Source organism: Microtus oregoni, unplaced genomic scaffold (assembly GCF_018167655.1).
Source record: "Microtus oregoni isolate MIOR12 unplaced genomic scaffold, Mior012 000022F_ref0000154, whole genome shotgun sequence".
Taxonomy (NCBI): Eukaryota; Metazoa; Chordata; class Mammalia; order Rodentia; family Cricetidae; genus Microtus; species Microtus oregoni.
In genome coordinates this window covers 10,143,394-10,170,283 of record NW_024543081.1, presented here as the reverse complement: position 1 = coordinate 10,170,283, position 26,890 = coordinate 10,143,394, and the positions used below count along the sequence as shown (strand labels likewise).

Sequence of the window (26,890 nt, the reverse complement as noted above, 5' to 3'; positions counted from 1 at the left end):
GCAGGAGAGGCAACCTGATTCATATGCCGTGCGTTTGTTGTGTCCATGAGCAAGTCTCACCTTCCTCTCATGTGGCCTGTTTGCCCTTGAACCATGGGGTCCTTTACAAACCTTCTTTACCCATCCTTATGAGTTACGAGCAGTCCCCTATAGGCTTCCCCAATAGCCTGGTATAACCCAGCCACACGAGCTTCTTAGGGCAGGGTAGGCCAAGCCAAAGCTCATGGTCCCAAATAGCTGTCGTCAATCTGCAGAGACCTTTGAGGACCAGTGCTTTTGCTCTGGCTGTAGCAGGACCCAACCCAACAGGTCACTGGACCATGTTTATATTACAATAGGGAGGAGCAGAGCTGGGCAGATAGAGTTTTCTTGTTAGCTCCCATGGAGCTCCTGCCCAGGTAGGGTTTGGGGCTCCCTACATTCTACCTAGAGTCAGCTTGGGGCCCTAGTGCTCTTCAAGAGTAGTAACAGCTCTGATCCAGTGCAGGGGCTATGGGAGGCCAAGGGGATCCCAAACTGGGAGCTAGGGAAAGGGCAGCCAAGGGTAGTGATGGGTCCTGGTCCTCAGCCTATGTGATCATAACCGTGACAAGAACTTTCTATCTAGACTGATCAGGGCTACCAAGTCCAGCTTTATTTCCTCAGTTGATCCCAATAGAAGACAGGGTTCTTAGAGGTTCTCTGTGCACCTAGCACCAGCTGGGAAGGGACCTGCACTGATCACATTACACCCAGAGAACAGTTATTGGGAGAAAACAAAACAGTGGCACACAAGGGTCAACACATAGTAGGTACACACAGGTATGGGGAAGAGTGGTTGCTGGTCTTGTTCTGTTAGGTCAGGGGAGAGAGTCGCACCAGAATGCCCTCCACACAGGTGCCTAAGGTGCCTCAAGTCCTCAGTCTCTGGTGGCAGGAACGCTGAGACGTGGCCCTGAGAAGGGGTCCTGTGTACTCGATCTTGCCCAGTTTCAGTTGGTGAGACCCAAAGGAGACAGGTCTCATCTATCAGCTGTGTGAACATGAGGGTGGATGCAAAGCAAAGGGCCTGTCAAACGCACAAGATCAACTGTTTATTGATTTTTTGTTGTTGTTGTTCTAAAATACTATACATTTAAAGGAATTTCTAAAAGTTAAGGACTATAGTTTAGGAACAAGGATTTCTGCTGATAAGCTGTCATGACAAACATCCACAGTGCGACAGGGCACTCACGGCAACACTGCCCACTGTCTGAGCTAACAAAATAAAGGCCCTCCCTGAGCTTATCCCTGGGGCTCAGGACAGTCCCACTGGACTTGAGAATAAGGGTACCCACAGGGATGTGTGCTGGGGGTAGAAAACCCTCTAACTCTCCAGTGAGTGGCACAGGGACTGTGCAGCCTGTGACGACTGCAGAGACCTAGGAGCTGGAGCTCTGGCCAGGGAGAATTAGTCTTCTCAGCAGCCTCCACTCAGAGGCCAGAGCCACATCTTAACTGAAAGGAGGCTGTCGGCCAGCCATGCCTGTGCCTCAATGTCATGGGGCTTCAAGCAGTTGACAATACCTGCTGTCAGAAGCCACCAACTCTCATTTCAACAGTAGGTGAACTTTATAGATCCTCTGATAGCAAATAATATACAGATATACATCAAGACACGAGTCTAATGTAAAGCATCTTAATCTATAGATGCAGTTGCTCTGAAAAGTTAGTCTTCTTTTAACTTTCCAGATCACTAAGAAACTGTTAACTTGAAAAACTGAAGCAAGAACACAGTGAAAGTAATTTCTAGATATGGTGATGCTGGGGAATGCTGCATAACACTACCCCTGGAGCTGGCACTGCCACTGATCCCTGCTGCAGCAACCCCACATCGGGACAATGCAGAGAACTGAAGACACCTTACATGGAGAACATCTCAGATCAATCTAGGCCATAATTTACATGACTGGAAGAGCATATAAAAAAGTATAACTGTACATTGCCTTTAAATTAAAACCTCAAACTCTTTACTCAGAAAATGGCGTTGAAGTCTGTTCACTGAACTTGCAGGTAGGGACTCATCAGAGAAAACAATCAGTGGAACAAGAATCAGTGTGATCCATCATTGACTCAAGAGAGGCAAGGGCAAGAAAGTGCAGATCCATGATACAGAGAGCTGGTAGGGATAGGGAGGGGCTTGGCTTTTGCTGTTGGACCGTGTTTTCCTGTGCCTAGATCTGCCCAGATGTGCTTGGAAAGGGGCCAAATCCCCAGTGAAATCACCAGCTCATCTGCCTTCAAACCACACCAGGAAGCCAAGAACAACAGAACCATCATCTTTTGCAGGTGGAGTGGATGCCTACATGGCTGCTGGGGGCGCTAGAGGTATCACTGCACAGGTCAAGGCTAACGGAGCTCCTAAATTGCCCACTTCCATCTCTCCGCCAGCCTGCCCATGCATGGCCTGTCACTGGATCGCCTCGACATAGTTGGCTGGGTATAGGCCAACCTGGCCGCTGTCCAAGCGTCCCTTGCACCAACCCTGTTCATCTTCATCCTCTATCTTGGTCAGCTCATCTCCTGCAAGACAAAAAGAGGGTAGCCTTAGTGACAGGGTGGGTGACACTGACCACAGAAAGTCACCTATGCATCCAAATCCTGTGTGGATATAGAACATGCTTCTACAAGAATCCTCAGAGGTTCTCCAGGGTAGAGGGTCAGGGAGCCTCCTGAAGGTGGGACAAGACCATGGATATTTCACTACTAAACTGTACTCGTTGCTTTTGTTCCAGAGACCACTGTGATCTGAAAATGGCAGCTCTCAAAGTAATCCTGGAGCAACTAGCAATCCAGGTGGCAATAGCACCAGCCTTGCACCTATCCTGTGTGCTCCAGGCTGCCTTGCTTAGCAACATGTCCCCATGTTTTCATTTTGTGTGGTGGTTCAAAGTATCCTCTGGCCCTGAGGTTCTGCTTCCTGAGCTACTGCTGGCCTGGCAGAGTCCTGGATCTTCTCCCTAGATACTTCCATCCGCAGATGAAAAGACCACCGAGGCCTGAGTGCTAACACACAAGGTGCCCAGAATGCAGAAAGCATGAGTGAAGGGAAAACTGTCTTGGCTCACAGTGAGGATACAGGCAAGGGGCTAAAAAGATTAGCACAGCAAAGTCTACAGTAGTGAAGAGGATAAATGGGAGGACTAGTAGGGAGCATGAGATACCCAAGCTACACGGCTAAGAGGAGGGACAGAGTTCTGGATCAAGGATGGCATTCTGACTAGACCCTAAAGGCTTTGAAGGACACACTTAAGTCACTATTGTCCTTTCTTATAATCTTGCTTCTAATGACAGGCCAAATTGCAAGCATGGCTTCTTGCAAGAAGATTCTGCCTAGAAAACCAGAGACAACGAGCTAACAATAAGGTAAGTATCCAAGAGGGACTGTAGCTATAGTTTGGTGGCTTTGATAGTTAACCCTCTGCAAAGAGACAAGTTAACCACATAAACATCAAAACACAGAGATCTTAATATAATTAACAGCACACAGATACCTATAAAAAATAGCAGACAGTGAAGGGCAATGGCTAACAAAGCACAAGTCAGACAGCCTTCAACTGGCCCCAATATGAACAACACACTATCATCTCCCTGTTGGGACAAGGGATGTGTGAAGACCTGGCAGGGGGAAGGTACTGTAGTTAAGACCCACACATGAAACTAGAAGGAACTTTACAAGACTTTGAGAAGAAAAGACACCCAGGGTGGGTACCTGGGAAGGTCACCTACCAGCCTTGAAGCTCAGCTCATCGTGTTCCTGCCCCTCATAGTCATAGAGGGCCCGAACTCGCACTTCTGTTCCTGAGGTAGTATCCTCGTCAAATGGGTTAGAGTCCCCGTTGGCATCCGTGGACGAGAAAGGGTTATTGGACTCATCGTCAGACCAGTCAGTAGGGTAATTCTGAGTCTTCTCATAGCTGCTGACACTGCAACAGAGAGCACACGAGGCTCCCAGCACGCACGGGACTGAGGGAGGATATGAGGTCCCCACCCAGAATTCCTGCCCCAATGGCAGGTACAGCCAGGACCCTGAGCCTTCATGCCATCCACACTCATCCTGGGCCCTAGAGAAGCTGGGGAGCTGCCAAAACCCCAGAGTAGACCTCGACCCCCTTCAGCAGGTCCCCCGGCTTAGACTGCCTGTCTGTCTTCCTGTAGTAGTGCTGCTCAGGCCTTAAAGGGTTAACAAAGGACAGAGGAAAAGCAACCAAAGAGTGTTAGCTGTGCCCTCCCAGAGAGGTGGAGAGGCCTGACTGTTCCAGCAGGTCTGGAATGCAGAGGGCAGGTGCCCAGGTCCTGCAGGACTTATGCATTGCTGAAGTGCTGAGGGGTGAGACCCCAAGAGACCCCTGGATAGAAGAGAAAGGAGACACACAGAAAGCGAGGTGGAAGTCAGAGCGAAGTGTGTGTTCACCAACTTTTTGGCCTTAATGTCCTCCTTCTCACTGACGGTGCTGCCCGTGTCGTCCTCATCCTCGAAGGGGTTGTAGCTGGGCTGTAACTGCGTGGACTGGGCAGGGTTGCTCGGGACACTAAGGTTGCTATGGGGGAGAAAGAGAGCTTTCAGGGATCACAGTGTGGGGCCCACTGGGGGCCCTGGTGACTCCAGCTGCAGAAGATAGTGACAGTCTCTCTAGAGTTATAGCAGCTCCTCCCTCATCTGATAAGGAGGGTGCTGTGTGACTAACAGATTATTTTAGTAGGACATGTGGCTATATTTTGATGTGTCACTATACTGCGATCATCTGTAAGTCTACCACAGGTGCACAAGTACTTCCGGGCTCAGGGTTTCTCCAAGTCTCCTATCCCCTCATTCCCACATAGGGCTTAGTCAGTAGGAAAAATTGATGGAGGAGCTCCTAGGAAGCAGTAGCCCTAGAAGGGCTGTATTCATGGGGTAGCGCCCCCCCCCCCCCCAGCTCTCCAGTGCTCCTTTTAACTACTAACTAGGCCAATGGCAGCTCCCTGGTGCTGGAGTTTCCACGGTCAGCACTAAACTCTTTTTGCACACAGGCCCTCTAGTGCTCTGGTGTCAAACCTTCCCTGTAACTTTGCCAACTATCTCCCAGCTTAGTTTTAACAAGAGAGACACTAGATGCTAGGGAGCGGGCTGTTGGGGCTGCAGAGTGTAGAGCACTATCAGGGAGACATTACAAGAAAAATGTATAGAGTCACCCTGGGCTGATGTACTGGCTCCCTCGGCTACAACTGCCACCCACACCAGTGGCCAGGGCTTTGGGCAGCATTAAAACTGAGCAGCTACCACCCCAGAGCCACCACGGGATGGTGGAAAACCCCTCAGATACCAGAGTGACCTTGGCTGGCAGTGTGCTGGATACCACCTGACCCCTCTGCCCTCCTGGGCTCCTCGTTCTAGCTGACTTTTCTGAGGGACTTGGTGCTGTGCACTAACTAGTGCATTCTCCACAGGATCTCCTCTGAGTCCCAGTTCCTTCCTTCCTACCCCTAGCACTGAGCACACTGAAGAAAATGGTTTGGTTCTGAGGCTGAGCCCTCAAGATAGAGCTCTCACAGACTCCAAACACAGCAGCTGAGCAGGGCCAGCCATGTGTGACTGGGGAGCCTGGGATTGTAGTGTGCTTAGTGCCTTAGTTATACCCTAAGCCTATTAACTAAAACCTGAGCTATGGTGACGATTACCTAAGCACAGAACAGAGGCCTCTAGCCAAGTTCTACAGCACATACTCTGCAGAATGTTCTAACAACAACAGTTGGTACTCCTCCTATCCACAAGTCTTTTTAGACAATGAAGTCAGAGATTTCTGTCTTGAGGACAAGGGAGTGTTCTGTTCATGGTGCTGGAACTGAACCCAGGGCCTTTGCTTGCCTGACAAATGATCTGCTGCTGAGTTACACCCCAAACCTATTCAGAAATAACTATCACTAAGTAAGGGGACATGTGAGCACTCCCCATTGTCCTGCATCTCCTGGCACCTGAATACAGCAGTCCCAACAGGATGAAGCCACTGGCATAGTGTCTCTATCTGCTGTTTCCATCCAGGGCTGCACCATGAACATGAAAACAAGCAGTTAACTCTGGCATCTCCCTTACCAGGACAGGCACAATGAGCAAAAGGCATTCTCTAGATCTTTCAGGAACTCCAGCAGCGAGCAGAAAGAGAATCGAGAGATGCTTCACCCAGAGCTCAGAGTTCCCAGAATATTTGTTCTTGGGGTCTCCGTCCCATGTGAAATCATCCAAGTGTTCAAGCTGGTGGCCTCCCAGGACCAGCAGATCTCAGATGGTCAGTTTTGGACTGGAGCTGTGCCTGACGCTCACCTTTCAGGCTTGTTCTGCCCAGACTGGTCCCCTGTCTGGTTGATTCCCATTAGGGTGACACCATCAGCAGCCTTCTTCTTCTCTCTCCGGCTGAGAGTTCGATTCAGATCTGCAGACCACTCCTAGGCAAGCAGCAGGCCACGGGAAAGAAATGGGAGGCTCATTTCTGGGAAAGCATAGTGGTCCAAAATATCTGCTCAGCCAGCAGCTGCCCACCTTGAGCTATTAGTAACATTCAGTCTTGTGACCTCTGCTCTCCTGTTTCCCAGCAAACCTCAAACTGCCTCTTGGGCCTAAAGGCTATGAAAGTCAGTACCCATTTAACCACAGGACCCTGACAGGAAATAACAGACTTTATAGGACATGACAGTGACAACAGAACCAGGTCTGAGGCTAGGGAGGTAGTTCAGTAGTAGAGTGCCTGCCTAGCATACAGGTAATCCGTACGGTCATGGATTCTATCCCTAGCAACACACACACACACACACACACACACACACACACACACACCACTGAAACACGCAACCATGGCTGATAATGCTTACTGTCCTGAAGAGCCTTCTAATCCATTCCCTACTCACCACGGCTCTTAGGAGCTATCATCCCACCATGCCATGGGCTCTGGGGGACTCGAGCCTCTCATGCAGGCAAGCCAACCCGGTGGGAATTCTGAATGAGGGACACAGCTTAGTCTTTGAGGATCAAGGATCTTTTCCATTTATGCTCTCTGAAGGGTCCTGAGAATGCCTGCCACATAGGAAAACTGAAGCCAGAACTACAAATCAAACCAGAGGCTAGGTGGCTACGGCATAGCAAATGAGACTGACAGGTGGGCACTGAATGCTCAGGTCTCCAAAGGGGACCTTTAATCATGTTTAATCAGAGTGGCATGCTGGCAGCTAGCAGAGAAACAGAGGGTTTGTGTCCCCACAGGTTTTCTGTTTTCCTAACAAGGGACTTTCACCAACTGTTGAAAAATATAGGTGAAAAGGGGGCTAGGTCTTGATTTTCCAGAAAAATCCTGTGGATTTATGCACTTAATTTCTCCTTACACCCCATCTCCATTTATCAAACAAGTGTGATTATAACCCCGTGAGATGGCTGATCAGGTGAAACAGAAAAGTATTTGCCTTAAAAGAGTAACAGCTCAATTTCTATCTCCAGAATCCATGTAAAGATGGAAGGGGAAAAACCAACTCTACAAAGTTAACTTATGGCACTCCCCCGAACCCTGCCCCCCACTCCCCGCCACCACACACATACTTTAAATTTAAAATTTTAAATCCAATTTGCCTTAGTGTACAGCTTTGTTCCATCTTACAAAATATCAAGGTCACAGGGCATTTTAGCTACATTAAACCAACCTTTTGATTTGTCAGGTGGGAAAATAGAGAGGTCAAGAGAGATTAAGGTCCATAAAGAGTGGCTCATAGCCTTGGGCCACTGACCTCAATCCAAGTCACCTTATCTATTAATGGGTGTACTGATAGAAATAGTGGGATAAGAACTCAGATGGAATCTCAAGTTCTCCAGTGACCTCTGAATATGAGTGGACTCTCACAAGGCAGCTCTTGGGGACTGGTGGGATCAGTGCCAGAACCTTTGGAAGAAAGGACTAATGTCACCCTCTCTGCCCACAGAACTGGGGCCTCTACGGATTAAGTGGGCTGACAACATGCAGCAGGGAGCTTGGCAATCTATAAGTTAATCATAAAACAGAAACTTACTTCATCCTTGTGGCATGAAAAACGAAAACAACTTCATTAGAGAAAGTCAGAGAGAACCCGGCAACAACTATCAACGTGAACACAAGGAACACAGGAGGGTTGGTTCCCCAGCCAGGGACCACAGAGTGGTCCACAGACTCTAGCCAGGGTACTCTCTCCAGGAGGACAATTAGCCCCATCTTCCTCACTGCTGCCCTCTTTGAAATAGTAGCCATCCTGGAAGGAGCAGGAAAGTATCACATACAACAGTGTCCTGCGCCACTCTACAGCAACAAGCAGACTGAAGCTGAGTAGGAGCTATACCTCAGGTATCACTCAGCATACTTCTTCCCAGGGATGTGTCACTAGAAGAGCTGTTTCCTCTATGGCCATGCCTAAGAGAAAAGATCCTGGACTCAAGTGTCTCCTAGGGACCCTCACGGTCTGCAGCCTCTTGTCCAATAGACAGATGCAGGGGACGCAATTTGGAAAAATCATATGAATTTCTAAAAAATGTTAGAGTGGGGATGAGGACAAATACTGGTCAAAAAGGGCTGAGGAACTTGCAGGGAGCCTAGGTCTATGTGATAATCCAACACAGATCAGGTTATGACTTTCAATAACCCCAGGTTGCTATTCATACTTTAACATGGAAAAACTAAGCCACACAAAGGGGTAGTTGCTTGCCCAAGACCCACTGCTGCTAAGGGGTAAGGACAGATGCAGTCTAGGCTGTGGCTACTATCAGGCCAGAGAAGCCATAGCCACCCTAGAGGCACGTGCCCAGCTTGGAAGACTCCTACTAGCAGTTGCAAGGTCAGGGCTCACACCACACCAAGTGAATGAGGAGAGAATGCCTTCCTTCAGAGAACATGGCTTGAGGGGCTTCTGGCCACTTTTACACAGCTGTCAGGGAGCTGGGTGGGCCTGGTGATCAAACCCTAGCCTAAAGATACACAGACCTTTGGATTTTGTAACATAAAGATACTGCAGCACTAAGGCCCACAAAATGGGAGAATAGGCAAACTAACTTTGAGACAAGCTTCATGGATTTACAACCTAAGGAGGAAAAAGCCACCAAAAAATAGATAAGGAGAAAACCTCAGGGATATTGGCAGCACCTGTGTGTTGCGGGAGGTCCTCTGCTCCTCCAGCCTATAGCTGCTGAGATACCAGCCCTTTGGGGCGTGGTCTCTCTCCCTTTAAAAAAGCGGCCACTTCTCTTTCCTCCTCTCTCTCTTCATTTCCTGCTCCGCTTTCGGCGACTAGACTCCCTGCCTGGTTGCGCAGAGGGCTGTTGTCTGGGACGGTGATCTATAAGTTTTTACCCCTTTAAATAAATACCACCCTATTAATCATAATTCCAAACTGGTGTGGATTGTTTGTGCCTTACGCCTTCACCTGTGGTCCAACATTTGGCCTGAGGGACAGATTGGGCACTTCAGTTCCTGGATACCTTGGCTGGGGGGTAAACACAAGTTTTTGTCTGGGACAAGAGGGGACACCAATGGTGAGTGAGAGCAGCTGAGGACTTCAGATACAGCACTGGGACACTAGACACTGCTCCAGTCATGACTACTGCATAGACAAAGTAGGAAGTGAGAGCAACATTCAAAGCTCAACTAGAGGGGTAACGGTCACTTCACAGGTGGGCAGAGTTACAGGCACACAAAACCTCCTTACCTCAAACTGTGGCCAGTTCATGGCCATGCCTGGCCCATGGTTGGCTCGGAACCACCTAAGGTCCTCTACGGCATCAGCTGCTTTGATGTTCTGTTCCAGCTCTCGGTAAATGGTTTTGTAGCTAAATCAGAGACAGAAAGGCAGCTCTACAAAAGGCAGGGCCCAGCCATCATTCTCACAGCCCACAACAGGCCCTGTAGCCTACATGATGGTCTCTGCAGTCTGCACAAATCTGTTTCCCAGACACAGGAATGCCATTCCTGGGCCGTCACATGTACAGAGGCAGACACCATCCTCCAGAACCTGGGACCCACCAACAAGTAAGTTTCACACCAAACCAGGTGGCACACTGAGACCTGCCCTGTGTCGGATCCTGAGAGTGCTGTGTGAGTAGCAACTGCGCAGTCCCACTGGCTCAGGTCATGTTGAGGAAGAAGCCATTAGAGGAGAATGTCAGAATATCCCCTCCTCCATTGCTCTCAGGAGAGCTGGAGGTTTCCCTCCCCAAGTGAAAGATAGTATGGGAGGAGGGCAGAACTACAAGGCCTAGTCCGGCCTCCTGTAACAAAAACATGGTCTTGGCTGGACCTGATAGGTCACTTACTATCTACATAGGTGGGTCTTTATCTTTTCTGAGCCTCAATTTCCTTCAGTGCAGAATATCTAGGGATTGAATTGCATTCTCCAAAAACAATGACTGAAGTCTTAACCTTGGGGGGTGACCTTTGCTGAAAACAACTTAAAGCAGGTTCAGTAAAGCGGCCCCCTTTATAAGGACAGCAGCCCTTATAAAGGAGGAGAAATCTACACTGGATAGTCAGGGGAAGATGGCCAGAGGACTGGAGAGAAGTGGGCAGCTGTCTGGAAAGCTGAGGACTGTGGCAGACCCCACAAGCTAGAAGAGGCACTTCTAGCCTTCAGGGGGAGTGTGGCCACGCCTTGGTTTTTGACTTGTATCTTCTAGAACTGAGTGGCGAGCTTCCCTTGTTGTCTACCATGCAGCCCAACAGCAGCCCTAGGAGTGACTACATCGTGTATCATCCCTCTCCCTGTGGCTTGGAACAGAGAGACAGGCTGTGCTGATTCAGGCCTTTGCCACAGCCAAGTACAAACACAGTGGAAGGTACCTCACACACAGAAGCCCTGTCTCTTTTCCTGTCCCATAAAAGCTATGTAGCAGCTCAGTTTCCTCATCAGCTCAGTTCTGCCTACTTTGTAGGATGTCACAGAGACGAAATAACAGCAGAGCAGCCATGACTTCACCATCTTTTTAGAAGAGACAAAGGGGATGTCACTTTCTGCTGACAACAAGCTTTAACTTGACATTCATTTCTCAACGATTCTGTCAGATGGATGAAGGAAGTAGATTTCTATCCCATCATCTGTCCTGCTTTCTGGGTCTCTCCTGATGCAGGCACACCATGTCATAAGTCAAACTGGAGTGTCTTTCCGTTCTGGCCTCCCCAGGACCTACAGTAACAGGGACGAGATAACATCTACAAGGGACTGTCCTGGGGGCAGAAGACTTGAGGCCTGGCCAATGCTGCACCAGCCCAGGTGGATTTTCAGAATGCTGGTCTTGGCTGTGGCACCGGAACAGTTTCCCTTGCTGCCCAGACCCATTTTGAGCTAGCAACATAAAGCCCAACATGCCTGCCCTGCTTAAGCCTTCTGTGGCTGAATGTTGGCTCTACAAATAGGTCCTCTGAGCATTCAGAAAGTTGTGTGAAAAGCCCTCAGGGTGACTGTCCCAACCCCCAAGGCTGCCATGCAACACCTGAGTCTATTCAATACCAGCCTCCCTGTGTCTCACATGGATGGAATTTTTTTTTCTCTCTCTTTTTTCGCCTCAGGGAAACTTACCTAGCCACATTGGACAGGTCCAGGTGCTTCTGAACCTCCAGTAGAACCTCCCGGAAGAAGCGCAGGCGCTTCTCTTCAAACTGCTGGCACTGCTCGAACACCTGCTCCATGTTCTCCATGTACTGAGGTGTAGTCTGATCAAGCTCCTTCAGGGCCTTCTCATACTTGTCCTTGGTCTATGTTGAAATTGGCACAGACAGAGGTTTGCTTCCATCCCACCTCTGTTTAACCATGGTGCCCCATTGCTTCTCAGGCCTCCCAGATTCCAAATATGGAAGCCAGAGTTCTGAGCCTAGCATTCTCCATCCGGGAACTCCCTGTTATTCTCCATGGCTAGTCACTCTCTCTAAGCCTGCTCTGTCTCTCACTGGAGCCAAGTCCAAACAGGTAGATATGGGCGAGAGATGGTCAAACCAACATTCAGACGGGATACTGACTGGCTTATAAGGGCTCTAACTTCATCAAAAACTTCACAGCTGAATGGATTATTGGGAGACAGGACCCAGTTTGAAGAAGTAAGTCTCAGAGACCATGTCTCTGATGGATCTGTCTTGTCTCTCGATCTGTGCTGTTTCTGCCTGCCAGAGGTAAGCAGCCTTCTCTACCACATGCTCCCACTGTCATGGTGTTCTTATTTGCCCCTAGAAAGTACAGAACAGAGCCAGGTAGACCTTCCTAAAGCCTCTGAGACTGAACAAACACAAACTGTTCCTCCTTCAAGTTGTTTCTCATGTATTACACAGAGTGACAAGAACTGACTACCTGAGTGGTCAAGTGCCCGTGTGTGCTGCTGACGGGTACCTTCCAGGATGAAGTGAGGAACTAGAGTCTAATCACTGATTTGTTACAAGGTTTTACATCATGAGGCTATGAGAGCTGAAGACAGTTATTGGTCTGCCTGAAACTACTTTTGCTCTACACAAATGCGCACACACTTTCAGGCAAACACCCAAGCCACTAGAACAACTTCCCTGTCTTCTTACATTGGGCAACAAATCTACTCCATCTACCCCAGGACTCAGACACCCCTTTCTGTACATCCTAAGGAGACTACTCTTCTGGGAACTTTTACTGACTTCCTGAGGCAGGTTCCACCCACATTTGGGCCCCATTCCCATTTCTGCCCATCTCTTGGCATCTGGTTCCTTGCTCTTTTATGAACTTAAAAATGGTCAAGCTGGGTCCTCTATAAAGAAAGGAAAGGTCACTTATGCACGAACATAGTTCCACAGACCCTCTGGCTACAGCCTGACATTTTTAGCACTATCCTGTGCTCTAAACTGGAAGCACTGTGTAGGAGCCCTGGATCATAAACCCTTACTCAGTACTGAGGAGCAGGAGCCTTCAAAGCACAAAGCTTCTAGAAGCCTTTGGAGAACCACAGACTTCCTCTTACTGCATTCCCCTCTTCCCACTTGATTATACTGAGGCTATGTCCTGTCCACAACATTAAGCAGGGACCAAGAGGGTCATCACTATTGAGAAAATCCACTAGCAGAGATGTACAAAGTTCCCAATGGCCCCTCAGAAATGCTGTACCCCTGGTGTGATCCTCCTCTCTGACAAACACTGCAAGATACATTTCCTGCCTAGCCAGGAAGGAAGTCTGTGAGCAACAGCTGTTGTTAGCTGGCATCCCCTCCAGCATTCTAGGGCTACACGGATCATTCAGGCTCTGAGACCACCTAGGGAGAGTGAATTCCAAAAGGGAAGTCACTACAAAGTGTCTGTCTCCTTAACTGACACTTTCTAAGTTAGACCTCTCATACTCTAGGTCTATTCTGAAAAAGCACTGTACTGAGCAGAAGAACCTATCTCTGTATGGTGAAAAACAACAAGGCTTCTCTCCTTCCTTTACATAGAAAGACAGACATGCACACATGCATGCATGTGCTTTACTTTTCTTCTAAACACCTTCCTGGGCAGCAGATTCCCTGTGATCCTAACAAGGGCTTTAAGTATTCCCCAGGCCTTATGCTTCTTGAGCTCAAGTACCCACTCCATGGAGGTGCAGATCTCTCACCTGAGGCTGTTCCAAAAGTTCCTCAGTTCCTGACCCCCAGTGGGCTGTGGGCTACTTGAGTCACAGACCCTTATGGAGATGACATTTCCCCTTGCTAGGAGTGAAGGTTTTGAAAACATTAGTGCAGGCTCTGGAGTCAGAATCCCTGCTCTCACATTAGAGAGCAGCATAGTGTTTGTCCTCGTTGATCTTGGCTCCTTACTCACAAAGCAGGAATGCCATCACACAATCCAAAGGGATGCCAAGCCTTATCAAGTACGGCAAGGGTATCAGGTAGGTAATCTGCTCAGCACTCCCACCTGCCAACTGTTGAGACAAAGCCTGCTGTGAACCCCCTCATCTGCTCCTATAGACTCAGGCAGGAACATGGGCCCTGCGCCATCACTTTTAGAGCAGTGGCCAAGGGGATTTTAGAAGTCCAGCCCCCAGGAACTTCTCAATGACAAGATGCCAGCTGGTATTTAATTCCTGTGACTTGGGGATCTTCGAAGTAAAAGCTCTCTCTGTACTAGTAAGGCACATCAGATTAGAAAGTGCTCTGACAAACTCATGTCTGTGTGACCTTCTCATTGACCCACTGAGATAGGACCGCCTCACAGCAGAAGAGGAGGGCTACCAGGACATGACACTGGATATTAAGACATATGCTCTCTCTCTTCTTAGCTAAAAGACACTGTCCTGTCAAACCTAGCTCTTGTAACCTTTGCTATTAAGGCTTGCTATTTGGTGTGGTCACAGGACAACTGCCTCTCTCTAATGTCTACCTGATGTGGGAAGGTCATTTGTCTATCTGTTGATTTCATTGGTTAATAAAGAAACTGCCTTGGTCCTTTGATAGGACAGAAAATTAGGTAGGTGGAGTAAACAGAACAGAATGTTGGGAAGAAGGGAAGTTAGGCAGACACCATGCCTTTCCTCTCTAGGGCAGATGCCATGGAGCCAGCTGCCAGGTCAGACATGCTGATTCTTTCCCGGTAAGCCACCACCTCGTGGTGCTACAGAGATTATTAGAAATGGGTTAATCAAGATATGAGAGTTAGCCAGTACGAGGATAGAAACTAATGAGCCAGGCAGTGTTTAAATGAATACAGTTTGTGTGTTATTATTTCAGGGCATAAGCTAGCCAGACGGCCAGGGGCAGGAACGCAGCCCGCTGCTTCTTCTACATCTACCTTCCTTATGAATTCCCAGACATACCCTCCTTCCAAGCTGCATCTAATCCTCAGATCTCTGCAGCCTTCCCTTCACATCTTGAACCTAGTCTGACCAGCCTTCAGCCACACTCTTCCCTTTTCCTTGGCTCCAGGTCTTCCTCAGTATATACAAAGCTCCTAGATCTGCCTGGTTATGAAGAGCAATGGTCATTCTATGTTCTAGCTCTGGTTATGTGCTCATCCTCATTTCTGCACTCTGAACAAGCTGCTCTTCCCTCTGTCATCCCAGCTGTTCTCAAATGTATCTGCTGGGAAGCCACCTAAACTAACTTGTTCCCCTGAACACAAAGACCACACTCTCCCACCTGTCTGGCACTTGGCTCTGTCCTTAGCTGAGGCAGATACAATGCCTATGCTAAGATGAGGCTCAAGTGCTCATCTGTAAGGACACGAGGACAAGGATGCTTTATTGTCATTTATCCTCATCTAGCCACCAAATCAAACAGTTCTAAAAGGCTCACTATGTGCAACATGGGAGAATAAGCGGCACTGACATCAACATGACAGACAAAGCGAGGGTGGGGTTTACCTTCAGGACATCCTGCTTGCATTTTTCTATCTTGTCTTGCAGTTTCTTCAGCTGTTCGGGATTTAGAGATGGATCTGCTTTGCTGTTGGCTTCTCGAGAGATGGCCAGTTTCTCCTCTTTGCATGCTGTGTGGTGGGCTTTCTTTGCTGCTTCTACCTACACGGAGAGTAGGTTCTGAATGCAACACTGTTGCAAGTTCAGGTCATCAAAGACTGCACAAGCTATAGAGCTGCATGTGCTTTAGGACAAGAGGGAAAGGCAGGGACAAAGTGTGCTTTGTCACAATAACAACTGGATGGAACAAAAGGCCTCACTCTGTAAATATTTATCCATATGTGGTTCTAGGTACTGGGGACACAGGACAGAAGTTGACCCATGACTTAATTTGGAGATTTAAATTAGGTGGCGAAATGCAGGCATAATTAAGTGTTGGGGTGAGTTAGAAGGGGCTAAGTGTTATGGATGAAAATCAGGCAGGAGGGAGATACTGGGAACAACAGAAGTGTAGGGACAGAATTCTATAGAGAACAGTAGTAAAAAAGCCTGAGATTGTTTGGAGTAAAAGGAAGAGGTGTGGATACCCAAGAAAGCACATGTCAGGACGGCCAACAGAAGGAAGTTCCAAAGGAACCTTTGCCTGGCGTGGTGGAGCATGCCTTTAATATCCAGGCAGATTTCTGTGAGTTCCAGGTCAGTCTTATCTACATAGTGAGCCTAGGCCAGTCAGTTAGACCCTGTCAAAAAAAGGAGATCCTCGGTGGGAGGGGGGAGAGAGAGAGGGAGGGAGGGAGGGAGAGAGAGAACACACTCTCAAGAGAGCCCTCACATGAATAAAATGGCTTAAAATGGACTGGCAGGAATGGGTCACAATTTCCGAGGATTCTTCTTTTGTTTTTGTGTTTTGTAGTTGTTTGGGCTTTTCTTTTGAGAAAAGGGTCATGATACAGTGTCCATCCTGATCTCAAGGTCATGAGCTTAGAGCAGTAGCAGTGGTTCTCAACCTTCCTAATGCTGGGACTCTTTACTATAGTTTCTCACATTGTGATGACTGCAAATCATAAAATTACTTTTGTTAGGATTGAGCCAGCGACCTGACACAGAGTCAGCGATCTCCACCAGAACCAGAGTGGAACAGAACCAGCTACCTAGGACAGTGAGCGAACAAGCTCCACCGGGAGCAGAAGCCAGGAGCAAATCCAGTTCTGGGAGCCAACCCAGTCCAGGGACACTGGCGGATCAGGACTGAGCCAACGAAAAGATCCAGTCAGCGATCTCCACCAGAACAAGTACAGGAAAGTAACTGCTGAGCGAGTGAGCCAGAGACTTCTGAGGGTCTGGGCGTGAGTCTAGGACCTCATAGGAACTAGGCCTGAGCCAGGACCTCTGCCAGTCTGGGTACGAGTGAATCTGGGATCTCCGACGGAATAGGTGGGAACCAGACATCTTGGTGGGGCCAGGTGTTGAGTCTGGGTCTTTAGAGGGAGTAGGCCTGAGCAGGACCTCTGTGGGTCTGGGCATTGGTCTGAGACATCAAAGGGAATAGGCAGGAACCTGGAACCTCTGCGGGTCCCAGCACGAGTCTGGGACCTCAGAGGCCAGAAACCTTTCCAGGTCCAACTCCAACCCAGGGACTTCTGCAGGAGGGAATCCAGATGAAGACTTACAGATACAAGTCAAAGCCTATAACCTAAGCCACATTTGCCCAGAGGCAAGGAACTCTACCTTGGGAAACAAATTCCACAGGAGTGGCTCTGAATGAGCTACCCAGGACAGAGAGGGCCTGAGGAAACAAGCTCCACTGGGAGCCGAAGCCAGGAGCAAATCCAGTCCTGGAAATCAACCCAGTCGCGGGACACTGGTGGACAAGAAGAAGTCAAACTCTCACTGTTTGCTGATGATATGTTTACATAAGTGATCCCAAAAATTCTACCAAGGAACTTATACAACTCATAAACACTTTCAGCAGTATAGCAGGATACAAGATTAACTAAAAAAAAAAAAAAAGTAGCCCTCCTGTACACAGATGATAAAAGGGCTGGGAAAAAAAATCAGAGAATCAACACCCTTCACAATAGCCGCAAATAGCATAAAATATCTCAGAGCAACTCTAACCAAACAAGTGGAAGACTTGTATGACAAAAACTTTAAATCTTTGAAAAGAAATTAAAGGAAAGATTTCCCATGCTCTTAGGTAGGCAGAATTAACATAGTAAAAGTGGCAATCTTACCAAAAGCAATCTACAGATTCAATGCAATACCCATCAAAATCCCAGCAAAATTCTTCAAAGATCTTGAAAGAACGGTACTCAACTTCATATGGAAAAAACAAAAACCCCAGGATAGCCAAAACAATCCTGTACAATAAAAGAACTTCTGGAGGCATCACAATCCCTGACATCAAACTCTACTACAGAGCAACAGTACTGAAAACAGTCTGGTATTGGCATAAGAACAGACAGGAGGACCAATGGAACCGAATAGAAGACCCAGATATCAATCCACACATCTTCGAACATCTGATTTTTGACAAGAAAGCAAAAAATATCAAATGGAGGGCTGGAGAGATGGCTCAGAGGTTAAGAGCACTGACTGCTCTTCCAGAGGACCTGAGTTCAATTCCCAGCAACCACATGGTGGCTCACAGCCATCTGTAATGAGATCTGGTGCCCTCTTCTGGCCAGTGAGGATACAGACAGGCAGAACACTGTATACATAAGAAATAAATAAATCTTAAAAAAAAAATATCAAATGGAAAAAAGAAAGCATATTTAACAAGTGATGCTGGCATAACTGGATATCAACATGTAGAAGAATGAAAATAGACCCATATCTATCACCATGCACAAAACTCAAGTCCAAATGGATCAAAGACCTCAACACAAAGCCAGCCACACTGAACCTCATAGAGGAGAAAGTGGGAAGTATACTGGAATGCATTGGCACAGGAAACCACTTCCTAAATATAACCCCAGCAGCACAGACACTGAGAGAAACTATTAATAAATGGGACCTCCTGAAACTAAAAAGCAAAGGACATGGTCAACAAGACAAAACGACAGCCTACAGAATGGGAAAAGATCTTCACTAACCCCACATCAGACAGAGGTCTGATCTCCAAAATATACAAAGAAGTCAAGAAACTGGACACCAGAAGATCACATAATCCAATAAAAAAAAAATGGAGTACAGACCTAAACAGAGAACTCTAAACAGAGGAATCTAAAATGGCTAAAAGACACTTACGGAAATGTTCAACATCCTTAGTCATCAGAGAAATGCAAATCAAAACAATTCTAAGATTTCATCTTACACCTGTAAGAATGGCCAAGATCAAAAACACTGATGACAACTTATGCTGGAGAGGTTGTGGGGGAAAAGAAACACTTCTGAATTGCTGGTGGGAATGCAAGCTGGTACAACCCCTTTGGATGTCAGTGTGGTGATTTCTTAGAAAATTAGGAAACAACCTTCTTCAAGACCCAGTAATACCACTTTTGGGTATATATCCAAAGGATGCTCAATCGTGCCACAAGGACATGTGCTCAACTATGTTCATAGCAGCTTTGTTTGTCATAGCCAGAACCTGGAAACAACCTAAATGCCCCTCGATCAAAGAATGGATAAGGAAAATGTGGAACATTTACACAATGGAGTACTACACAGCAGAAAAAATACTGACAGCTTGAATTTTGCAGGAAAATGGATGGAGCTAGAAAACATTATTTTGAGTGAGGTATTCCAGACACAGAAAGACAATTATCACATGTACTCACTCATAGGTGGTTTTTAAACATAAAGCAAAGAAAGCCAGCCTACAAACCACAATCCCAGAGAACTTAGACAACAATGAGGACACTAAGAGAGTCTTACATAGATCTAATCTACATGGGAAGTAGAAAGTAGAAAAAGACACGATCTCCTGAGTAAATTGGGAGCATGAAGACCTTGAGGGAGGGTTGAAGGGGGAGGGGAGATGCAGCGAGGGGAGCAGAGAAAAATGTAGAGCCCAATAAATATCAATAAAAAAAATTTTAAAAAGGAGCAAAAAATTATTTTCATTGTCGTTTCATAACTAATTTTGCTACTGTTAAGAGTCTTAATGTGTGCTTTTTAATGGTCTTATTTGAGCTCTGTGAAAGGGTCATTTGACCCTTAAATGGGTTGTGACCCACAGGTTGAGAACCACTGGATACTCCTCCCAGCTCAGCCTTCTAAGTATCAGCAACAGTATGTGACTTCCAGGGTTCTAGCAGCTATTTCTCCCCACCCCCACCCTCTTTCTCCTGCCTTTCCTCCCTCAGAGATACATACATACTTAAAAGTGACTTACATATTTGAACCAAAGTCATAGATTAATTCCCTCTAGGAAAAAGAGAAGAGTGTAGTAATGGACCCATGGAGGGAAAACAGTTCCATTTACTAAGGCTCATGGGCAGGAAGAAAGAGATGGAGATGTGGTAAAAGTCAAGATGTAGAGAGAAGGAGAACAAGCAAACATGAAGGCATGTTCTGGATGATTCTGAGCAAAGTAGCACAGCTCCTGAGAAAGGTGGAAGGGGCAGCATTCCAGTGAGAGGTGGAGAGCACACTACAGGCAGGAAGTGAACACGCTGAGGTCAGAGTAGTCAGAAGATGTCTACCAGTTAGTTAGCCAAGGCCGTACAGGACTCATTGAGTTTGACTGGTGCTTTTGAAACAGTGGGGATCAGTGTTGTATGCCAATTTGGGAGAAAAACCCATATAAAGAAAAGGACCATTCTGAATTAAACCTTTATACTAGTCCAAAGGTCTCCTGAATCTCTGGCACAGACAAGTCTCTAGGCTGCGGAGAGAAATGGAGCTCGGTGAAAAGTGTGAGCTTAAGGCTCTCCCAGTAATATGAAGTTCTGGTCCTGTCTACACTCTATGATGAGCTGCTATGGATTCAATGTAAAGAAAGCACATAAGGCAGGGTCTTGGCCCAGAGATAGCCTGTTCTCCACCAGCTATGCTCTCTTGTGGCTAAGGTGAGTTTCTGGAAGTGTAGAAGGGAGCCCTGTCAGTGGAGAGAGGCACAGCAGGGCCAGAAAAGGGAGAGAGGCACCTCTTTCAGCTTCTTGGCCCAGGGCTTCTGGGCCTTCCGGAAGCCATCCTCTGCTTCCTTGGTCTCCTTGAAGCCTCCCATCATCTGTTTGTGAAAGGCTTCCTTCTGCCAGTTCTTGATCTTCTCAAAGTCTTCATTCATCAGTGACGTCTTCACTTCTAGGTGCAGCTCGCTCACCTTCTCTGCTTCGGACATGACAGCCATCCAGGCCTTCTCCACAGTCCCATACTGTGGTCCTGACACAGGAGAAGAATGTTAACTCAGACTCTGCTCACAGCAGGATTTCTGTCACCCCCACATCTATCCACCTGGGAGCAGTCCAGCTACAGACAACTTTTCTAAAGCCTTTGAGCTCTCGTGTGTGCGCACAGATATGTGCATGTACATGTGAGTAATGTGTATATGTAAGAGCAGTACAGGTGATATGCATACATATTTTACATGTAATTGTGAGTGAATGTTCACGTGATGTATGTACCCATTTTACATAGAGAACAAGGTTCACGTTAATCTTCCTTGGTCACCGCTGTTTTTTTGAGACAGGGTCTCATGGAACCTGAAACTCATGGATTCAGCTCGACAGGTTGGTCAGCAATCATCCACCTCCTCTAGTCTCTATTACACAGAACGGGGATTACAGGTATGTAGTGCTGTGCTTGTCTTTGTAGAAAGATTTACTTTTATTTTGAACTTACATATATGTACGTATACTTTGTGCACACCTGGTACCCAGGAAGGGGATATTGGCAACCCTGAAACTGGAGCTAGAGGTGTTTGTGAGCTACCATGTGGGTGCTGGAAATGAAGCCAGGTCCTCTGAAAGTGCTAACTACTAAGGTGTCTACCGAATCTTGCATCTGACTTCTATGTAGAAAGGAGTTGGGAATTAGGCCTTCTGTGTGCACAGTAAGTGTTTGTACAGCTGAGCTGGCTCTCCTGTTCCCTCTGCGGTCTTTGAGACAACCCTTTCTGCATTTTGGAGATCTCAATTTGTTTAAGGTAGCCAGAAAAGGGTGAACTCTCTGAAGTGAGCTGCCAGCCTCTCAACCAAGAACTCTCTTGCTCCCATGACAGCCCAGGATTGTGAATGGCCTCCCTCAAGATGGAACACCTTTATTCACTCCTATGAGCCTAGAGGACAATAGTGTCAATGAAGACAGGACAGGGAACATCTTGTAGTCCCCAAACCCCACTCCTCACTGGCTCAACTCAGATCAGAGAGTGCTGGTTGCTGTGAACACTTCAATAACGCAACTGGGTTTCACCTATTTCACCAATGGCTTTCTTCTTGTCCTTCCTACCCAGACCCCTTATCCAAAGTGACAGTCCTGATTAAGAGTTCCCTTCCTGAGCCTTGGGGAATGAGAACAAGAAGGGAATGAACTGACATAGTGTCCCTATACCATCCAGATATTTCCACGTGGGCCTGTGTGGTTTCTCTTTCCTCTCTTCCCTCTCCCAGCACAGACTTCCTTCCTTTCTGCTGAGGCCAGTCCTCTATCCTACAGGCACCCTCAGGCCCTCAGCAAGATGCATTCCTAACCCACTTGTGAGCAATTCATCAGGGGATCCCTGGAAAGTGAGCAGTTAGTACCCATGCCCAGGGTTACCTTACCTTTCTCTACAAGTTGCTTCCAGCGTCGGGCCCACTCAGTGAGCTGCTGTGCATATGCCTTTTCAATGCGTGCCCGCTCATGCAAACAGTTCATGAGGTCACCACACAGCCGGTGCCCATCATCAATTCGCTTCACAGTCCTTTTGTAGTTCCCGACCTGTGAGACAGAGCTTAGTGTTACGGTTAGGCACATACTTAGGGTGGTTGTCCACCTGCTATACCCTCTAGCATGGTTAGCCTATCTGTTGCTATCAGATATTATATATAGGGTCCCCTCACATCACTCTAAGGGTCATCCCATCTCCCCACCCTGATGGTTACCCCCTGGTTGCCAGTCAAGATCCCCTGTTTTATTACCAACAGGAATAAATATGTCAGCCAACTGGAGTGTCTGCGTATATACCACCAGGTCAGGTCCTGTGGCAGAAACCAACTGGGAGATCAGGGAAGGAGGCAAATGAGCAAGATGCAGGGCTGAGTGAGGCTGACAGGTCTTTAGGCAGATGGAGGAGCAGGGGTGGCTTCCTAGAGCAGGTAACATGCAACTAAATCCTCACGCAGGATTATTACTACTTCCCAATGACAGTAGCACATATTTTTTCCCACCCACTGAGTGCCTACTATGTGCCAGGCACCTTGATAGGTATTTCACACAGTAAGTGGCAGCAACTGCCCCTACTTCACAGATGAGGAAACTGAGGCTTAGAGATGCTAAGAACTGGCTAAGACTGCATGGTCACACTGGCTGGGATGAACCTCAAGGGAGTTTTCAAAATATTTTCAGGTAAGACAGCCTGGACGGCGAACCTCAGATTCTAATCTGCTTTGTTAAGGGCAAGTTTTGGCTACTCCTTTTCACATACGAAGGGAGAAACTAGATTACCTAAACTAGAAATAGCTATGAAAATATTTTTAATCCTGTGTGTGTGGTATATGCACACACGTGCACATGCGGGTGGAGGCCAGAAGTCAATGTCAAGCATCGTCCTCAATTGTTCTACTTTTTGTTCTTGTTGTTGCTCGTTTTAGTCTTTGAGACAAGATCTTGATGAACTTGGTGCTCACTCATGGATCTGGCTATATTAGCTGGCCAGCAAACCCCAGGGATCCTCCTGTCTCTACCTCCCAGCATAGAGTTCCAGGCATGTGCCATCACACCCAGCTTCTTATGTGGGTGCTGCAGAACTGAACTTAGGTTACCATGCTTGCCCACCAGTACTTTACCAACCAAGTTAACAACTCCTTAGCCTGTTTCACCCTATAGCTTCAGCAGCAAGTCATAGGGGAAGGTCCATGGAGAACAGCACAGGAAAAGGACTAAAAATGTTTTCATCAGTTGCCTACCAATGTGTTCAAAACTCTTAAACCACTATCTTATGTTTTCTAACAGTCTCTACCCACTGATTCTCCAGTATGTTGTTCAGCCTGAAAGCCTCAAAGGCAGGCATGCCTGCGCCTGCTCTACACAAAGGGCAGTCCTCTCTTCAGTGTTGAACTCCCAAGTCCTCCTTCTCCAGTGCTGAGCTAGCTAAGGGAAGAGGTGCTGGAGATGACCTGCAAGAGTTTGGAGAAGGACAAACATGCAGGCACTGCATGGAGATGCGAAAGAGTGAGAGACGGTGGCTACTGTACCTAGAGGGAAAGGCTGTCCCTTGGGCCATGACCTCCTCCTGCAGGGCCCTGAAGCCTGCTGAAGAGCTAAGACCCCCAGGAAGTCAGACAGCCTAGGGATGCCAGAGGCCCAGCATGATTATGGCCACCTACTAAAGGGCGGGACTTTTAGATCCACCATTAATCGTGTGCCCTCCACAGAGCCCCTGCAGCCCAGGCAAAGCCTAACTCTTCTCAGCAAGGTTGGGAGTTCAATACATACAGCTGAAGCTGGGCTGTGACTTAATCCCCCGGCTTTTCCTTTTTCTTATTGCAAAACAGAAAACAAAAACAGTCTCCGCAACCCACCCTGAGGCACTGACACACTTGCTCTTCTTCAAATGGGCCTTTGTGGTCACTTTCAAATTTATAAAAGAAAAAAATAACAAAACTCAACTTAGTACTACTGGGATGGTGGCAAGAGGAGAATCAACCTGATTGAGTCGCAGTAGCCACATGGAACCACATAGAGACAGTTTTCATCTGTCACAGCAGTGCTCAACTGGAGACAACCATCCAGATGTATATATGTTAGCATCTGGAAACCTGTTCACCTCTTCAGTGTTCAAAGCCCAGGGGAAGACTTCAGGAAAGGAAAGAACACCTGCTAAGGAGCCACAAGCTGTGCAGGCCAATGGCATGCAGCAGCTGCGACCATGCTGAAACAAGAACTCCTGTCAATTGAAGGGCAGCCTCCTAGCTCCCAGGGTGGGAAGTGCCTCAGCAGGCAGACATTTCAGGTTATTAATGGGCCTTGAGGTGGCAGAGAAAACTAAACTGGTTCTGGGATTGCTTTTGGGGACAGGTGGTCATCTAGTCAGGCAGAGAGCAAAGGGAAGAAGGGAGACAACATTTAACAGTTCAAAGACTCAGGGAGAACCTGTGGCCCTAGTATGACAAGAACCACCTGTCAAGCGCACGTTCACCTAATTTGCCTTGGTCCTGAGATACTGAGGAAATTCCTACTTCACATGGAACCCAAACAGAAAACACTTCCTGAAACCCCAGAGAGGCTTAGCTATCACGAGGCTGACCCACTGATCCCCAAATGAGAGGGGTGGAAGTTCTCTTGCAGGCAGTGGTCTGGGATTCATGTCCCAGACTACCCTGTTCTCCTCTGGCCAGACAATGGCCATCCTTGTCTCTACCACAGCCAAACTCACTTCCTGCACATCAGGCTTGGGTAGATCCAGGCAACAAAAGCTTTACCATGCATAAAGCACCTACACCCTACAGCATGTGTACTGATGTCTCGGACCATTTTTCTTTCTCGAGGCCGTCCACACAGCAGGCTTTTAATGAAAACATGAGCAGTACAACCACAGAACAACCAGAAGAGCACGTAGGCCAGTGCACCTCTGCAAGTTAAAGTGACATTCTTTAAATAGCATTTCACAGATTTAAGTTACATGAATGCACATCCACTATCCCAACAAAAACTAAAGATATCTGTTCAGAAACAGACATCCTAAACAACTGCAGACTTTAAAAACTATCTCCTAACTGTTACATCTAAAATCAACAGGGGGCGCTGGAGAGATAGCTCAGCCATCAAGACCTTTCCAGACCAAGTTCAATTCCAGCACTCACACCAAGAGATTCACAACTAACTCACTCCAGCTCAGAAAGAGAGGAGAAAGAGGCAGAGACTATCTCTTAAAAATCTGCCAGGGATTTAAGCTGAGAAGCTGTCACCAAGTCCTAGCCACCATGATGAAAAAGGCAGGACTACTGCAAGGAGCACTCAGGGAGCTCCTTACACCCAGAGTATCAAACCTCAGAGAGAAAGAGAAACCTCAAGTACAGGGTAGGGCTGGGCAAAGACTCTTGCTGGATTAACTAGTAGAAAACAGACTTTTTCAACAACCAGGAGGTATTGAAGTCATTAGGGACTTCAATATTCTGTTTCAGGCTAATACCCTGACATTGCAGGCAGATAGACTATTCCCTATGATATGAGATGATGTGTGGCACAGAAATGAACTGGAAGTGAGGACTTACCAAAGATTAGAAGCTGATATAAATCACAAATGCTTGTACACAAAGCAGGGATAAAAAGCTTCAGAAATGTGACTATCAAATCTGCACCACTGGAAGGGAGGAAGCAAACAGGTTTCCTCCTGTTTGGGAAGTAGAAAAGTGCAGAGCGGGATCTGAACTGCCCAGCCCATAGTACCTTGTCTGACAAATGGCTCAGCCAGTTTTCTCCACCGATGCCTCCCTGGCAAGACCACCTGCGAGCACTTGCATCACCTGCATCCTTCGGCTGCTGGAACTGATTTCTCCAACATGGCTCCTGACAAATGTTCCAACTGGGGACCACATGTGCCCTTGAGAACATGGTGCCCATAGCCACAGCTTCTCTGAGTTACCCCAGGCACATTGGCCTTGGCCCTTAGCTGGGCTAGACTCTCTTAGCAACAAGTGACACATCCTGTCATTATGCATTACATCACAATGTTTGTGTTTTGCCAGGCAGGGAGTGATAACCCATCCCATGCATTCTCAGTGGGTGGGAATATTAGTGTCCCCATCTAAAGGATAAGGAAATAGGACTGAGGAGCTATGGTCACCCATGTTCATACAGATAGAAAGAAACAGAGACTCACATACCACGTCCCCCCCTCTTGGGTCAATCAGAGAGGGTAAAGAGTTGCAGGCTAGGGCCAGACCCCACTCCTGTTTCCACTGTATCCCAATGGCACTTCATCCCAGGAACCCTAAACTTATATGCTACTGAGACAACTTGCCAAGGGTAACCTTGGTTTTACCCTTGTAATAAAGGCCTAAGAACCACACTTGCCCCCTCTCAACCCTGGAAGAGGAAGGCATCTGTGCCAAGTTGCTCAGCAGAAGGCTGAATGTCCCTCCAAGCAAGTCCATGCTCTGGAACTCAAATGTCTAACCCAACACACTGATAAAGGATGCCTAGAAACTGCAGCCTTTTCTGCTGGGTTGGAATACACAAGAAATGGCAGGCCTCTGAGGGCGGTGCTTAATCACAGCTCTGTAGGTGGCCACAAGATGGACTAAAAGACCTTCTGACTTTGTGTTCAAGCCCCTAGGCTCTTTTGACCTTCTTTCTACTGTATCTCACAAGAGCAGCAGTACAGATCTGGCTCTGGCCCAAACATGTGATCTGGCCAGGCTTCTTCTCTGCATTTCTGACTCTCAAGCTGGAAAGGGGGTGGAAACAGAGCACTTA

The 26,890-nt window shown here is 47.5% G+C and overlaps 1 protein-coding gene across 6 annotated transcripts in view; it reads right to left on the bottom strand.

The window, feature by feature from the left end:
* Nucleotides 1–612: 612 nt before the first annotated feature.
* Pacsin2 (protein kinase C and casein kinase substrate in neurons 2) overlaps nucleotides 613–26,890 on the bottom strand; it is a 105,431-nt gene continuing 79,153 nt past the window's right edge. For 3 of the 6 annotated variants that reach the window (XM_041672304.1, XM_041672306.1, XM_041672305.1), the window contains exons 3-12: nucleotides 22,036–22,192; nucleotides 20,421–20,656; nucleotides 15,338–15,493; nucleotides 11,572–11,747; nucleotides 9,709–9,829; nucleotides 8,047–8,052; nucleotides 6,320–6,441; nucleotides 4,437–4,559; nucleotides 3,748–3,944; nucleotides 613–2,541 (exon numbers count right to left, since the gene is read on the bottom strand). In XM_041672304.1, the coding sequence (XP_041528238.1) occupies nucleotides 2,429–2,541; nucleotides 3,748–3,944; nucleotides 4,437–4,559; nucleotides 6,320–6,441; nucleotides 8,047–8,052; nucleotides 9,709–9,829; nucleotides 11,572–11,747; nucleotides 15,338–15,493; nucleotides 20,421–20,656; nucleotides 22,036–22,192 (1,407 nt within the window). In that variant the 3' untranslated portion in view covers nucleotides 613–2,428. The remainder of the gene's footprint in view (nucleotides 2,542–3,747; nucleotides 3,945–4,436; nucleotides 4,560–6,319; nucleotides 6,442–8,046; nucleotides 8,053–9,708; nucleotides 9,830–11,571; nucleotides 11,748–15,337; nucleotides 15,494–20,420; nucleotides 20,657–22,035; nucleotides 22,193–26,890) is intronic. The other 3 variants (XM_041672308.1, XM_041672307.1, XM_041672309.1) reach the window with 3 other exon arrangements.